General features: G+C 37.6%; 1 protein-coding gene across 1 annotated transcript; it reads left to right on the top strand.

Moving 5' to 3' along the window:
* Positions 1-64: 64 nt before the first annotated feature.
* LOC129428062 (NLR family CARD domain-containing protein 3-like) lies at positions 65-15,302 on the top strand. Its single transcript, XM_055184953.2, has 4 exons — positions 65-298; positions 2,719-2,812; positions 10,649-12,478; positions 13,270-15,302. Exons 2-4 carry the CDS (start codon positions 2,739-2,741, stop codon positions 13,331-13,333), a joined length of 1,968 nt encoding a protein of 655 aa, XP_055040928.2. The 5' UTR covers positions 65-298; positions 2,719-2,738; the 3' UTR covers positions 13,334-15,302.
* Positions 15,303-16,328: the final 1,026 nt, after the last annotated feature.

Below are 16,328 nucleotides of genomic sequence, written 5' to 3'. Positions count from 1 at the left end.
GCCCATGAAGGAGTTGCCTGGCAGCATTCCAAACACACCTTTACCTGACTTACTCTACCGGATATTCATGGACAATTGTCGTTTTCTTTTGTCTATAAACAAACATTTTTGTGACCATGGTACATTATGAAAATAGCCAAACAGTAATTTTCTAGCAACTGCTTTTTGAAATAGACCAAGTGTACAGGAAAATCGTGAACCTGGCAAAACCACACCTGCACAAAAATACTGTGACGATCAGATTAGTCAGATCCTGAAGATCTTCGTTTGAAGAATTGGTCTTCAAACACACTTTACGGTAAGAACTTCTCAATACACTTAATACAATACAATACAATACAATACAATACAATACCAACTTTATTTCTATAGCACATTTAAAACAACACCTGTTGACCAAAGTGCTTTGAAGGAAGACATTAGAACAACAAAAAGAAAATTAAATATTCTTTAGTTAAGATGATTTGATTCATTACAATCTGAAATAAGTACAGAAGAATGCGCTCCTCACATTAATTCAAGAGAAATGTTTGAAGCTAAAGAAATAAAAACACACAGCAGACTGCATAGTTCTTATATAAAGAAATGTAATTGTTTGTTTTGAGTGCTTTCAAACCTTAAAGAATTGTTCTGCTCTAAAAATGTAAATACATCATGTGATAAATAAATAAATAATTCTTTGAAAAAAATATTATTTTGTATGAAGTCACTAAAATTGTTCAATCTGTAAAGATAAAAAGTTAGTATTTTCTGTATTGATGTTTGATGTTAGTGTTTTTCCTCTCAGTGTGTTGTGAGTGACAGTGTGTGTTATATCAGTGAGGGTTGTGTTTAGTGTTTGGCTGCACTGAGCAGTTTTGAGTCATGTGTTAAGAGTTGTGTTGCTTGGAGTGAGTTGTGCAGGTGATGTGAACAGTTTGGCTCAGGTGACTTTTGGTATTGCGGACTGTAGTTAAAGTTTTGCACATGTAGCTCCATTTGTGCCCACTGTCGTTTAGCAATCGAAAAAAACGGTATGATAGGTAGAGCTCAGAAAGACAAATTTTGGAAATGGAACAAGGAAGACGGGTTCGTGGAGGGAGAAGGGTGGTAGGTAGTGGCCTGATGCTAGAGAGGCAGGATTAGCCCCTCAATTATTTGTTCGAATTAAAGCATGTACTTTTAGTTTCTACCTTTTTTCTCATTACTGTAATTCCATAAATCACCTTAAAGAATTTTTATATTCTAAACATTTCAATAAATCATTTGAAATAATGCCACTATTTTCTTTAAAGAAATATTACTTTGTCACTGAAATTGTTCAAACTATAAAGATGAAAAGTTAGTATTTTGTGTATTGGTGTTTGATGTTAGTGTTTTTCCTCTCAGTGTGTTGTGAGTGACAGTGTGTGTTATCTCAGTGAGGGTTGTGTTTGGCTGCACTGAGCAGTTTTGAGTCATGTGTTAAGAGTTGTGTTGCTTGGAGTGAGTTTTGCAGGTGATGTGAACAGTTTGGCTCAGGTGACTTTTGGTATTGCGGACTGTGGTTGGAGTTTTGCGCGTGTGGCTCCAGTCGTGCTCACTGTCTTTTAGCAATCGGAGAAAAAAAACTGTAATAAACTTGTGAGCCCTACACACAATTTACATGAGCTGTGTCTGAAACCGTTCCCTCGTTCACTTATTCACTATTCCCTATATGGGGAATGACAGTTGAGTCCACTATATGGGGAAGAAGCAAATGAAAATGAGTGAGCGATTTCGGACACTGACGCAAATATCATGTGTCAGAGAGCTGTCGCAGAGATTCATTAAAAACACCTGTGTGGCTTTATTGATTGTGCTGTGAAATGGTAAAGTTTACTTTCTTACTGTTTTTACATTTGTCATGTTTATTGTATTAGTTGATAATAAAGAGAACAAAACAATATTTATTTACTGCTGTTTATTTATTGTTTAATAAAAATGTGTATAAGATTTTAAATAAAAGATAACGCAATTATTTTTCATTTGTTTATTTTCAAAAAGTAGAAAATAACTGACAACAAGAAAATGTTTGGAGTTTACTGTCAGTATATCCTTCAGCTGATTCAAGTTACGCGTTCGTCTCCCGTTGCATCATGAGAAATATGAGTGAACGAGTGTACATCGAATGTACCCTCAAAATCAGAGTGCATTGTGGGTAAAAAGTAGTGAATGAATGTAGGGAATGAAGTTGTTCACTCAGGTTTCGGACACCACTACAAAATGGCCGACACCTGATATAGTGCACTATATAGTGGATAGGGAGCGGTTTCAGACACAGCTATGTTGTCTCCCAGGGTGTGCTCCCTCTTCTGGGGTTCCCACTGCAACAAACATACAACAATTGTTCCTATTGTTACCTTGATGGTTCTGTGTAGCACATTCACGGGTCTCTTCGGGTTTGGGTAAACATTTTTGGACCCATGAAGACCTCTACTGCACTGTCTCTGCTTATGGAGGAAGAGGTTTTAGTAAACAAGAAATGCATTAAAGATTTGTTTAGAGACATATTTGAACATAACTTTACTGGTAAGATATAGAAGACAATTATCTGCAAAAATGTAATGAGTACATTTCAAGTGTAAATAAAATTGTAAGGAATGAAAGGTAATTTTTTTACTTTAAAAATGCAATTAAATAAAAGTACAAGTATTCAGTCTAAATTGTACTTATCCCCGAAAAGCAATACTTTAGTAAACCCCTGGTTTTTCATTTTAGAGATTCCAGCTCTGGAGAAGATGAAGAAATCACTCTCAGAGGTCTCAATTGAACAACCACCTAATTGCAAATGTGGAACAGCATCTCACTCACAGTGAGTGTTAACATGTAGTTTGATTTAATGAAAATGGGATTAAAAGTTTATTAAAGTACCCATATTATGAAAAACTCACTTTATCTGGGTTTTGGGGTGTTATTTTGTGTCTCCGATGCTCCCACAAGCATACAAACTTGGAAAACAATCCATCCATGCTGTTTTGAGTGAGATACTTTTCTGAATGTCCTCTGCCTTGAGTCTCAGATTGCGCGAGTTCAGCTCCGTTGTTACGTAACTAACCATTTCGTCACATTCAGTTTGAATTTTCCCGCCCACCACCCCACTCGCAGGTCTCCACCCACCAGGGAGCTAGAGAGAGCACAGAGCAGTCAGTCACTTCGCTCGCTGATACCCTGCTGTTATCACGTCTCACTGAAATAACAGCGCTATTTGGATATTATGGATTATACTCCCGCCTACTTTTAAAAACAAAGTTTTAACGCATGGTTATTGGAACCCGGAGTAATCTATATACAGTGTGTTACGACGCAAATAGTCATCAGATTGTAAGCGATAAGACCTTCATGCGAAATCTGATGTAAACAACAGACTATGTATCTATATTTCACGGATTATACGCATTTGTGGACAAAAATGATCATTGAATGTATTTTATTGGACTTTCATGGATCATTCACACATCTGAAACAGACTGGATTCGATTCGCGATCGTTGTATCAACACAAAAGGTAAGAAGTCACGTTATATTTTGCATGTTGTCATCTTCCGTCACAAAATACTACATTACTGATACTGGAGCATCTGTATCTCAAAACAGAGATCATACATTCATGCTAATCCCGTAAATTATACCTTTTAAATGTATAGTGATGATAAAATTGTTTGTAAACAGTAGGCTATATAGATATTTTTGCAGGCTAGATAGTTTACAGCGTTGTTTCGAAAGGTAAAAAAAATATTTAATGGCTTTATTTTACAATTCTACAAGAACTTGCCAAACTAAAAGTTTTTTTGACAAACTAACCGAGACCGGGCCTTACCACCCCGGCTTTTCTGACGAGGCTAACCCCCGAGCCTCTTATAACTTTCCGGTCCGGAGCAATTAGCACACGGTCCACAAGCAGTATACATTCCCCGCCGGGTCTTAATTTCTGTAATTTGCAAAAATAATGCGTTTGAAAAGGTTTATAACGGGAATATGTTAGTATTGTCCAGGGAAAACGAGTGTATTGTTGAGACTGCTACATCACAATTTACGCTGGAATCTTTGTGTGTCATGATGAGTTTGACACACCGAGACCGGGCCTTACCGCCCCGGCTTTTCTGACGAGGCTAACCCCCGAGCCTCTTATAACTTTACAGTCCGGACCTCCCGCTAGCTTCTAGCAAAGTGATTTCCAAGATGTTGGGGGGACAACTTACAGTTGGTAATCAGTCAGAGAAATCACTAAATAACTTGAACAAATGGATTAGTTTTGACAAAACAGGATGTCCATAAAAAAAATGAAAAACAAAACAAATTAATTCATACAATTGTATGCATTATTAAACTTTTGAAAACAATACTCAATCACACACACACTTACACGCAGCCAGTGGCGGTAACTAGGGGTCCGCGCACATGTCACGCATGCGACAAGGTAGACCCCGAAGCCATTTGTTTTGGGAATAATGGCTGGCTGATGAAGTTATTGGCTGGCTAGCCGGCTCAGCCGAAACCTAAATGGCTGCTGCAAACTTTTCATAGCTGCAAATGGCTGAAGCTGCCACATGTCTACAGATGTCTACATTATACTGATTAACAGTGTTGGGAAAATTACTTACAAAGTGTAATACATTATATATTACAAATTACTGTAATTTGAAAGTAATTAGTCACATTACAATATTACTGTCTCTGAACTGTAATGAGTTACATTACTTTTGAGTTACTTTCATCAAAATAACAGAAGTATGACTAGGCATTATAAAATGTTAAAATGTAGTTTATTGCTGCTTATAAATCTAGAAGTTATGTGTTTGCCCTCAAGCTTTGAATAGGCACCGTGAAGACGTATGGCAAAATACAATAACTGTCAGAATTATAAACATAGACAAATGATCTGGTAAAAGTCTGGTAAATTATGGTACACATACCAAACACAATAGAGCTAGAGCCCACTATAATTCTACCTATAGACTAATAACATGGCAAAACACGCAACCTCTTTTCATTTCTATTCTTTAATTCACTTTTAATTCAGAGCCACAGCACAAACCTGGCATGCACTGGGTTGAATGAATGAATGAATATAGGTTCCCATACAAAGGTTGGTAAAAACGTTTAACATTGATGTTTAAAAGTCTACACTAATTTTACGTTGTAGTTTTGGTTGCTGTTTGTAATAAAACTGTAGATAGCATAGCAATAGCCTAGCAATCTATTATGTATCTGGACTAGGGCTGCAACTAACGACTATTTTAATAGTCGACTAGTCACCGACTATTGAAACGATTAGTCGACTAATCGAATAATAATTATTTTTTTCTAAAATTTAGCATGAGATTGCTTTAATTCTGTGGAAAATGATAGTAAACAAGAAAGAAGGGGGTAGTTCAATGAACATTTTTTACATTTAATGAAAACAAGTTTTACATTTTTAATAATGGCAGCTACTATGATTTTAAGTTATGTATTTCAGCTATTTTAATATATATTTATTAGGGCTGTCAATAAATTATTTTTATCTGTTCTAAATTTACCTAAATGTAACACTTTTCAAGTTTTTAATGCTCTAATCAGCATGGATTTGGTCAATATATATGCTATATGAAAATGTATGTCTACAACAGCCTGTTTACATTTTCAACAGAACCCTCAGCCATAGTTTTATAAATGTTTTTGCCTTTAGAAGACTTTGTTCTTTCTCCATTTCTGTTTGCTGCTGCATCATTTGTGACCTGTGCTGGCAAATTGAGTTGGGATGAGCAAATTATTTTAACATTCTCTATTAAAAAACTTCAAAACCATTGGAACAATTGTTGGAATCTGATAAAGCATGACATAACTACACCTGTTTACGCAGAGCAAAAACAATATCAATGTTACATGTATGATTTTCTTTTATTGTTTAATTTTGACATTGAGACAGACTGCTTTAAGATACTGTAGGCTAATGCAAGGGTTTAATATAATGACACAACAGATACTTTTCCTTAACAGTTAACCAAAAATTTACTTCAGATATAACAGATTATAGGTCATACCTGCGTGAATTCTTGGCAAAACAGATATTTTTAAAACTGTAATTTTGTGTTAGATGTCTATATATATCGGGGTCGCGCACTCGCGTGTTTGTGTGCATGCGCTTCAGACGTCTGCGTCAGACATTGCTTTTGAGCCTCTTAATAACTCTTTTAACATCAATCAGATCCCGAACTTTATCTCTCTTAATAATTATTTTAACATCAAGCAAGTCCTGCAGTCTATTTTCTATCATTTCTGAATCCTTTAAAAACGAAACTAAAAAGTGAAAGAAGACGCATCTTTGCTTTATATGGATTTGGGACGGTACACCTCTGAGGAAACGTGCAGATAAAGATAATTTTAGATGTTTAATGACCATTTAGAGCATTGGATTTGCTAGACGAGAGCTTAATGTTCTTATTTTTATGAAAAGGTCATCTATACAGCGCCTGTTACTTGCTGCTTCTCAATTCATCCAGCTGTGGGTCAAACAGAAATTGCGTGTTGCGTTAATAAAATTAGTGCGTTTATTTTGACACCCCTAATATTTATATATATAAATATATATATATATATGCTGTATTTTTTAAGTTTTGAAGGTTTAAATCAAAACAAACCAACTGCAGTTGAATTGATATTAATTTGAAAAAACGAGATTTCGGAAAAATAAAAAAACAGAGTTTTATATATATATATATATATATATATATACTCAGTGAGGGCATTCGCCTGTTGTGGGGTGCACGTCTGCTTCTTTTGCAAGAAAGGCGTCCGTGGCTCTCTTCTTCAGCCTGCATGCATTTAATTTAAAAATTTGTCAGGCACAGTCGGGCATAACGTTAAATCCTTTATTTATTTATTTTAAAGCGAAAATACGCATATAAAATGTACAATGTACATCCAAAACAAAACGTATTGGCTTCCATGTTATTTAAATCTTACTGAGGCGAGTCAAACTCTGTTTCATTCAACTGTCCGACGTGCTTTCTCTTTAAATGTTCGTGCATGACCGAGGTGCTGTTGTGAAATGCAAAGACTGCTCTGAAAACCATGCAGGTAATCTTTTTATTCGCCGTATCCAGGCTAAAATGCTCCCAAACCTCAGATGTTTTGGTACGTGCAGCTGCTACGTTGGACGCTGCCATTTCTGTGTGTTATCGCTGAGCAGAGAAGCTAATGCGCATGTGCGACTCTCGGCAGAGATTGTAATGAAGAAAGATGCCTCACTTGGTCGAAAAAAAACATGTCTGGCGACAACGTCGACAATGATATTCATTGTCGACTATTTCTATTATCGATTTTTGTCGACAACGTCGACGAATCGTTGCAGCCCTAATCTGGACTGTAACCATAGCAACGTTAGCTTACCTTGTCATTGCTGGTGTGATATGGATTTTACTGGCAAGCTTTTTAAAAGTCTCTTTACTTCTGGGGTTCAAGCAGCATGGGAGACCGATAGAAAGAAACTTTCTGTTGCTTTTACTTAGTGCTCTCATTCGCAGAATTATGCGTGTGCTGCGCTACCGGACCTGATTGCGACCACTTTAGTCAATGTTATGCCGCGCGCGGACTTCCCAGAAGCGGCTCTTATAAGAAACGCGTCTATATTTGACTTCACCGATTCCAAATCGCATGAACATGCTGCATACAGCACCCGGAAACAGACATACAAACGTTATTTTACCCGCAGCTTTTTCCTGTGTGGATGCTGGTCGCGCGCATTGGTCAAAAATAAAAATAACACAGTCTATTTTTGAAATGCATTGTTGTGACGCGCACGTTATTAATGCATCGCTTCTTCTGTACGGAAAACGAGCAATTTTAATTTCCCAATCTGAAGACTGCAGCCTCCGGAGGTCGCATTTTTACGCTGCCTACGTCATCAACATCTTATTTCAAAATATCAACAATTATAAAGTTTATTCTGATTATAAGTTAATCGTAAATTGTTGTAATATGTGTATGGTTTGCGAATGTAATGCTCAGTTAACTTAAATAAACCAGGCTTGATGACGTATGCAGGTTGCAACCCCTCTGTGTATTGTAGCAACGAGCAAGCACAAGACTGTGCTGTTATGAAACCAATCGGAAAATGGATCTCGTGTATTGTTTATAGATTTCGTGTGTGTATGTCTCTATGTGATAGAATTATTATTTGATTGGAAATAATTCTAGCCGGCTCAGCCAAACTTTATCAGCTGGCGGCTCAATTTGGCTTAGGAAATTATTGGCTGATGGCGGCTGAACTTCTAAATGGCGCAAATGGCCGGCGGCTTCGGGGTCTACGACAAGGGGTGGATTAAAGCAGTCCTATTCCAGCCACCAGCTGTGGTATAACTATTAACTAAACTGATTTAAATGTTCATCAAAATAAAACAGAAAACTATACGTACCAAATAATGTTCACAGAACCACACATTGTACCGTAGCTCACAGTATATGCCACCACAGCTTACACGCCTGAGTGAAACCTTGCAGCTAAAACATAAACACGATTTAACATAACGGCCTAAAGAGTGGAAAATTCAGTTTGACATACCTGAGGATTAATGACAGCCTGGACCCACCGCAATGTCTCAACGTGTTATTCCAGCTATAATAAAATAATTGATTTACAAAGATGCAAAAAAGAGCACTGCAACATTAGCCTCGTTAGCTAAACATACCTTTGACGGGAAAACACTTGCACGCACACAAAAGGGCGGAGTCACCAGTGACGCATATCCAGGTGGCATAAACACGGTCTTTAAATAACCCAGCATTAACTGCTGATAGGCTACTAATAATTACTTGGGAGGGAACCTACCCTACCACACATACACAGGTTGTGGGAGGGGCAATTTGGTATCTCCAACCCAGATAGCATGCAACCATTGAAACAATGTTAAAGGGGTCATGGCATGAAAATCTGACTTTTTCCATGTTTAAGTGCTATAATTGGGTCCCCAGTGCTTCTATCAACCTAGAAAATGTGATAAAGATCAAACCAGTAACTTAATTTGAGTAAGCCATTTTCTGCAACCATGTGAAAAATTAGGTTGTTCAGATTTCGCCTGTTTTGTGAGGTAGGTAGCAAGGCGAATTACAATAATACAGCCCCCTTTATCTGCTCCATCCAACCACAGCACTGCCATTTGCAGGGAGAAAGAGAGAAAGAAAAAATACTTAAATTTGACTTTCATCAGCTCATTTGCATTTTAAAGGACACACCCCAAAACGGCTCACTTGTGGTCAGCCCTACAAAGTGGCAATTTAAACATTCTACAATTAATTATCTGTGGGATATTTTGAGCTAAAACTTCACTTACGCACTCTGGGGACACAAAATATTTATTTTACACCTTAAAAAAAATTCATAATATGACCCCTTTAAAAATCTTTGAGTTTTCAATGTTAATACCATTGAATCAATATCACGTTTGCACCCTCCATTAATATTGAAAAAATATAGAAATTTCAACAAATCACCATTATCGTGATCAGTGTTTGCTTTAGTTGCGCCCTTTACTCTTGCGTACACCACCTCCTGAGTTGGCGTAGGATTTGAGCATGCCGTACGCCAATGTCCATATTGATAAATCTCAAAGTCACCATGGTTTTGGGTGTACACCAGGTGTACGCTGGAAATTTGGTGTACGCACTTCTGATATATGAGGGCCAGTGAGTGTAAACATTAGTGCTGTGTTCAAAATATCGATACGACGATACATCGTCATGGACAGCTGACGATGCGCGCATCGATACAGCACCTTCCGTATCGATTCGGATGCACTTTTGAAAGTAACGTGATGAATTGCTGTTGATCCGTGACCCATATGGAAAGGACGCATCTGTCCTGTGGAGTACGTAGAGTTAAAGGTAGCGGGGTATACTTTCACTTTGCGTGTCTGTCTCGCTGGTGCACATGTCTGCATAGTGAGCCACGTACTCGCGCTCTCTCTCTCGCGCGCATTAAAGTCAATGAGATCAGCATGAAAGCGCAGATATCTTATCTACTGCAAGGGCTTTATTAGCCACGCTCTTATAAAACAGTACTAACGCATTTGAGAAAAAGTGTACGTCTAGAGAAGAGATACAGAGCTACTTCAAACTATAGCTGTCACATTAATAATCTGACTTCTATTAAATAGTATTAAGTCTGACTGCATGTTTATAGATATATTCATAGATGGAGAATAATGAGAGACAAATATAATGAGTAAGGCACCATCTTTGTAAAACTGCTTTAAAAAAAAACATAAGTTGAGTACTAACTCTGGGATTTTAAGTATTTCTAATAGCTAATAAATGAATGGCAAAAACACAACTGTTACAACACTGCTTATTCAATGTACAATAAACAAATAATAATAATAATAATAATAATAATAATAATAATAATAATAATAATATAATAATAATAATAATAATAATGTTACTAAATTCTGAACAAAAAAGTAATTTAAAATAGTCTTGTATCGTGATGCGCATTGTATCGGGGTCCTTGTATCGGGATACGTATCGTATCGGGGAATTGTTGGCGATACACAGCCCTAATAAACATGTCGCTTTTACTCTAACTGTTTGGATTAACAGCTTATTTCAAATTTCATTAAATTATATGTTCATGTTTGTTTGTTTTTTGCAATGCTTTATTTATACATTAGGTGTGAACATCATGGGACTGAAGACCTGCAGCAGGATTCTCATCAACCAGTGGATGATGTTTTGCAGAGAGTCAAAGACCAACACAAAACCAGTATGAAGAACAAGTATGAGAGTTTATTTGAGGGAATCAAACAACAAGAGAATCAAACCCTCCTAAAGAGGATTTACACACAACTGTACCTCATAAAGGGAGAGAGTGAAGGAGTGAATGAAGAACATGAGGTTTTACACATGGAGAAAAAACACAGAACACAACACTCACAAGACACAGCAATCTACTGCAATGACATCTTTAAACATTTACAAGAACCAGGATGTGAGAAGACAAACAAAATTAAGATCGTTCTTACTAAAGGCATAGCTGGAATCGGAAAAACCGTTTCTGTGCAGAAGTTCATTCTGGATTGGGCAGAGGAAACAGACAACCAGGATGTAGATTTCATGTTTGTGCTTTCGTTTCGAGAGCTGAACTTGATTCAAAATGATAAAGAGTACAGTCTTCACAAACTTCTGCTTGACTTTTACCCTGAACTTCAAGATCTGGACTCAAAGGTTTATGATGAGTGTAAAGTTGTGTTCATCTTTGATGGTCTGGATGAAAGCAGAATGACACTGAAGTTTTCAGACATTGAGAAAGTTTCTGAAGCGACTCAGACTTCATCAGTGCCTGTGTTGATGTCAAACCTGATCAAAGGAGATCTGCTTCCCTCTGCTCTCATCTGGATCACCTCCAGACCAGCAGCAGCCAATCAGATCCCATCTGAATACATCAACCGTTTGACAGAAATCCAGGGATTCAATGACGCTCAAAAGGAGGAATATTTCAGGAAGAGAATCCGTGATGAAGATCAAGCCAGCAGAATCATCTCACACGTTAAAATGTCAAGAAGCCTCCACATCATGTGTCACATACCAGTCCTCTGTTGGATCTCATCCACTGTGCTTCAAAACATCCTGAAACAAGACAACAAGAGAGCAGAAATCCCTCAAACTCTTACTGAAATGTACATCCACTACCTGCTGATTCATATGAACATGAAGAGTGAGAAGTATGATGAGAGAGATCCAGAGAGACCCCTCCAGTCCAACAGAGAAGTGATTGTCAAACTATCTGAACTGGCTTTCAAACAGCTGATGAAGGGTAATGTGATGTTTTATGAGGAGGAACTGAGAGATTGTGGGATAAACATCAAGGATGCCTCAGTATATTCTGGGATCTGTACTGAGATCTTTAGGGAGGAATCTGTGATACATCAGAGGAAAATCTTCTGCTTCATACATCTCAGCTTTCAGGAGTTTCTGGCTGCTCTCTATGTGTTTTACTGCTATTTAGAAAAGAACATCAAATCACTGCATTTGCTTCTGAAAGAGGGATATGATTCTGAAAATAAGCAAAGGTCTGAGCAAATCTCTCTGTCTCGGCTATTACATTCAGCAGTAGACAAAGCCGTTCAGAGTAAAAATGGACATTTGGATCTTTTCCTGCGATTCCTGCTTGGCATCTCACTGGAGTCCAATCAGGCACTCATACAGGATCTACTGACACACACGGTGGAGACTTCAGAAACCATTACTGAAATCACACAGTGCATTAAAGATAAAATCAAGGATGATTTTGAGCTCTTAGCTGACAGATCCATCAATCTGTTTCTCTGTCTGCTTGAAGTAAATGATCGGACTCTGTGCGGAGAGATTGTGAAGTTTGTGACATCAGAGAAACCCTCAAAGAAGAAACTCTCTGCTGCTCACTGTTCAGCAATAAACTTTATGATTCAGATGCTAGAGGAGGTTAGAGGACAACTACCTGTCAGCAGAACTGCAGATGCACTGTGAGTCTTGTATTTATAATATATTGCACAGAATAAAGAGTGTAAATGTTTCTGTGACAAAGGGGCCATTTTACACTACAACGCTTTCAACTAAAAACCAGGAAAGCTTTTAAGTGGTTTGGCTTTTCGTTTACATGACAATAGTGTTTTGGGGTCATGAAAACAAACTTTTGAAGATGAGTTTTAAAGTGCAAGTTAGGGCTGGGTGATATATATCGGGGGATTGTCATGCGCATTTCATCAGTAAAGACGGTTCCTAAATTACTAGTAAATCACCATCACCTGCTTTCAGATGGAGCGGCATTTACTACACAGAGCTGTTGTTCACTGACAAGCTGGGCCATATCGCATTAATTATCGCAGGCGATACGTCCTCGATAGTTAATGTAAAATTGCCCCGATTATCAACTTATATCAGTGACTTAAAATTTAGCTTTAAACATTACCACAAAAACCATGCATAAACATTTTTCTCTCAAAAATACAAACATGTACATACATGTTGCTCATATAAAATTGTAGCCCAGTTTGTGCTGAACGCAGTGTTATGAGACTTCTGCCATTATTATGTTTTTAAGCAACTGAAAAAAGCACAAATGTCAGTGCAGGTCAATACTTCTCCAGGGCCCTAAAAACCCCTTAGACCCCAGAGGGTTAAAATGTCACATTCATCTGTATGCATGTGATCACTTGTCAATGTTGCCCTTTATATGATTTTTATGTATTTCTTATTTATTATATCAGTAAATTTAAATGTTTAACTTAAATTTGCTGTTTTTTCCTGCACACAGTCTACAGGAGTGCAATGCAGAATCTATATGTTGGGGAGGTTCGTGTTCACCTTCAACACCTTGAGATAACTGGACCTGAGTAACCTGAAGGAAACCCATTCTCTGATGCTCTCAAGAGTCAACACCCCAAACTACATACATGCTTTAGGCAATGCATATTAGGACTGCAATATAAATATATTAAGCTATAGAACTATAATTCCTCTCTCTTTCACTTACTTCAACATTGTGTCAATGTACTGTAGTGACACCTGGGAACACCTCTGAGAGAAAAGGCCAATTAAAATTGGTGGGTGGAGTTTCAATGCTATCGTAGTCTCCATCACGGATATCAAATTGTAAATGGAAGATGACATGGGCCGCTCATTAAGACTCTTTAGAAACAAATGTTGTTGTTTTTTTGTGGTTCATGCTGATATGTAATTTAAGAGAATCTCTGCTGGATTTTGGAGTTTATTTCAAGGTGTTGAAAAAACTGCATAAGGGTAATGTGTACTGTGAGAACAATTAGAAAGTTGTCTGCTCGCAGTATCTTCTGCCGACCACTCTGCGTAGCGCTGTATGTAGTCGAAAACACCTCATCTGCAGGGCGAACACTGTTTAACAATAGCAATTTACTAACAACTACTGACAAAACTTCAAATGTTTGTACTGCTTTTTATGTATAGTGTGTAAACATTTTATATTTCATGCAAAACAACAAATATGCTGTAAAAATTTAGTGGCGAGGCCAGAAATTTTAAACTGAATGGACCTCGGTGAAATAGGTTGGACCTTAATGCCTACTCTCAGATTACATAATTTTACAATATAATGGATTTAACAGATTACATTACGTCTTTTTTAATCATGGATCAAATAGTTTTCTGGGCACGGATCCATATACTGACACAGACATCTGATTTCTTTCTGAAATGTTTGCGTTTACTTTAAGACATAACTGACTGTTTTTATGGGATTAATTGAGTTTGGTATTTCGATATTCAAAAATTTTTGCGTGTATGTGTCCTGTCAAGCACAGAGAGATTCCGTGTTTGCATGCTTATTAAAATGGGTGCGCTTAGGAGTGTGTGTCCATTTATGAAAGTGTTTGTATCTGTGCGCACAGAAAACAAAAAAACTCACTTTAACATCATCTTGCGCTCCAACTGTTTAAAGGTGCAGTGTGTTACTTTTAGAAGGATCTCTTGACAGGAATGCAAAGTAATATACAAAACTATATTATCGGGGTGTTCAAAGACCTTTCATAATGAACCGTTATGTGTTTATTACCTTAAAACGAGATCTTTTTATCTACATACAAAGAGGGTCCCCTTACATGGAAGTTGCCATTTTGTGGCGCCATTTTTCTAAAGAAGCCCTTAACGGACAAACTTTTTTACTACTTTGTCTCCGACGATGACATGTTTGTCCGGTGGCAGCTACCGTAGCTTCTCTATGTGTTTTTAAAAGCAAGGGGTGAGCAGTAGACTATAGAGACAGAGCGCAGTTATGCAAATTTGAAAAACACGCCCACCGGGGGGGAATTCAATCCAACCGTCTCCATTGACTTTGTATTGCGAGAGGCCGCCTCCTTGTCATTTCTGGCTTATAACAAAAACAGAATAATGCCTAAAAGCTGCTGTGTGACAATATGTACAGCTAACAAGCCAAAGCAATGAGCAAATAAACTATTATTTACAATTTATCCTGTTAAATGTTTTTATTGTAGGCTAAAGTTTTCTATTCTTATATGTATACAACTTTCTTGTTTATAATTTGGAATTTTTTTTTTAATTTGATTTTGTCATAGTCTTGCCCATGTGTCCATTGTCCATTGTCCTCACATTTTTCCAATTTGTTTGATTATCATCCCCACCTGTTTCTTGTTTAGTTATCATTAGTCCTTTTATTTGTTCAGTCATTGTCAGACCTAATGTTATGTGTGTGTTTGCAATACAAGCCTGTCTGTTTATTGTTTTATTATAATTAAAGTTTATTATAAGTTTTTGGATTACTCCTCATCTTTTTATTTCACTTCAGTCATATCACATGACAGAAGACTGGCCAGAAAGTAAGCAGCAAACATTAGGTTTTTTTTCCGATTCAGTATTCATGTTGTTTAGTTTTCCCATCACTCACACTTTATGAACCTTCATGCCATTAGCCTTATGTGTCTGGAGCTTCCTTGAGGAACACCTTATTGACTTTCTGGAATTAACACCTCTTACCACCTTCCCAGACAACTGCCTCTGTACCTTCCGGCAGGCAGCCTCAACCCCATCATACAATCACAGCTGTCCTGGGAGGTTCTCAATGGGGGCTTTACCAGGTGCCGACAACACCGAGTGGAGCATAAGGTATCAGCGGCAGCATGAACATATAAAGACAGGAAGTGCGATGGGAAAAAATGCAAAGAGGGTACTAGTGGAGAGAGAGCGAAGGCAGTTAAGGTTCAGAATTGGACCTGGAGGGCGATAAACTACAACAAGGTGAAGTTGAGTAGGAGAGGTAATGTTAAGAGCATGGTAGTCAAAGTGTTAAAAGTGTTAATTTTCATTTTAGCTTCCAGGGTCCTACGCCATCATGACATTCGTCCCTTCCATTGGACTGATTCGACAAACGTGCTTTAGACACATCACACAGAGACGTTCCCAAGGCGTCACTTCGGCGACACAGCGCGAGTTCCCTCGAAAAGACACTATAGTATTAGTTCTACTACAGTAACCATGGTTTAGCCATGTTTTTTTAGGGAAGCCGTGGTTATTTTATAGTATTACTGGTTAAGCTCGTAATCACTTCTACATTAATAAAAAATGTAGAAGTATTGTTCATAAGTTCATTAAAGAAAATGCATTAATGCATGTTAACAAATACAACCTAATTGTGAAGTGTTCTTCAAGTCTCAAATATAGGTTAACTGGTCAAATACTGTATACTCTTCAGCTTCAGTGCAAGAGAGCGAACAAACAGAATTTTTTTTTATTCTGTCACACCACGCCATTTTATGCAGTCGACCAACACGACTTCCAGAGAACAAACCCGAAAACATGTTCGGGACGTGTCCGGCGGAATGGACA

This window comes from Misgurnus anguillicaudatus, chromosome 14 (genome assembly GCF_027580225.2).
Source record: "Misgurnus anguillicaudatus chromosome 14, ASM2758022v2, whole genome shotgun sequence".
Taxonomy (NCBI): Eukaryota; Metazoa; Chordata; class Actinopteri; order Cypriniformes; family Cobitidae; genus Misgurnus; species Misgurnus anguillicaudatus.
Note: the sequence above shows the minus strand (reverse complement) of the source record. Positions and strands in the feature narration are given on the sequence as shown.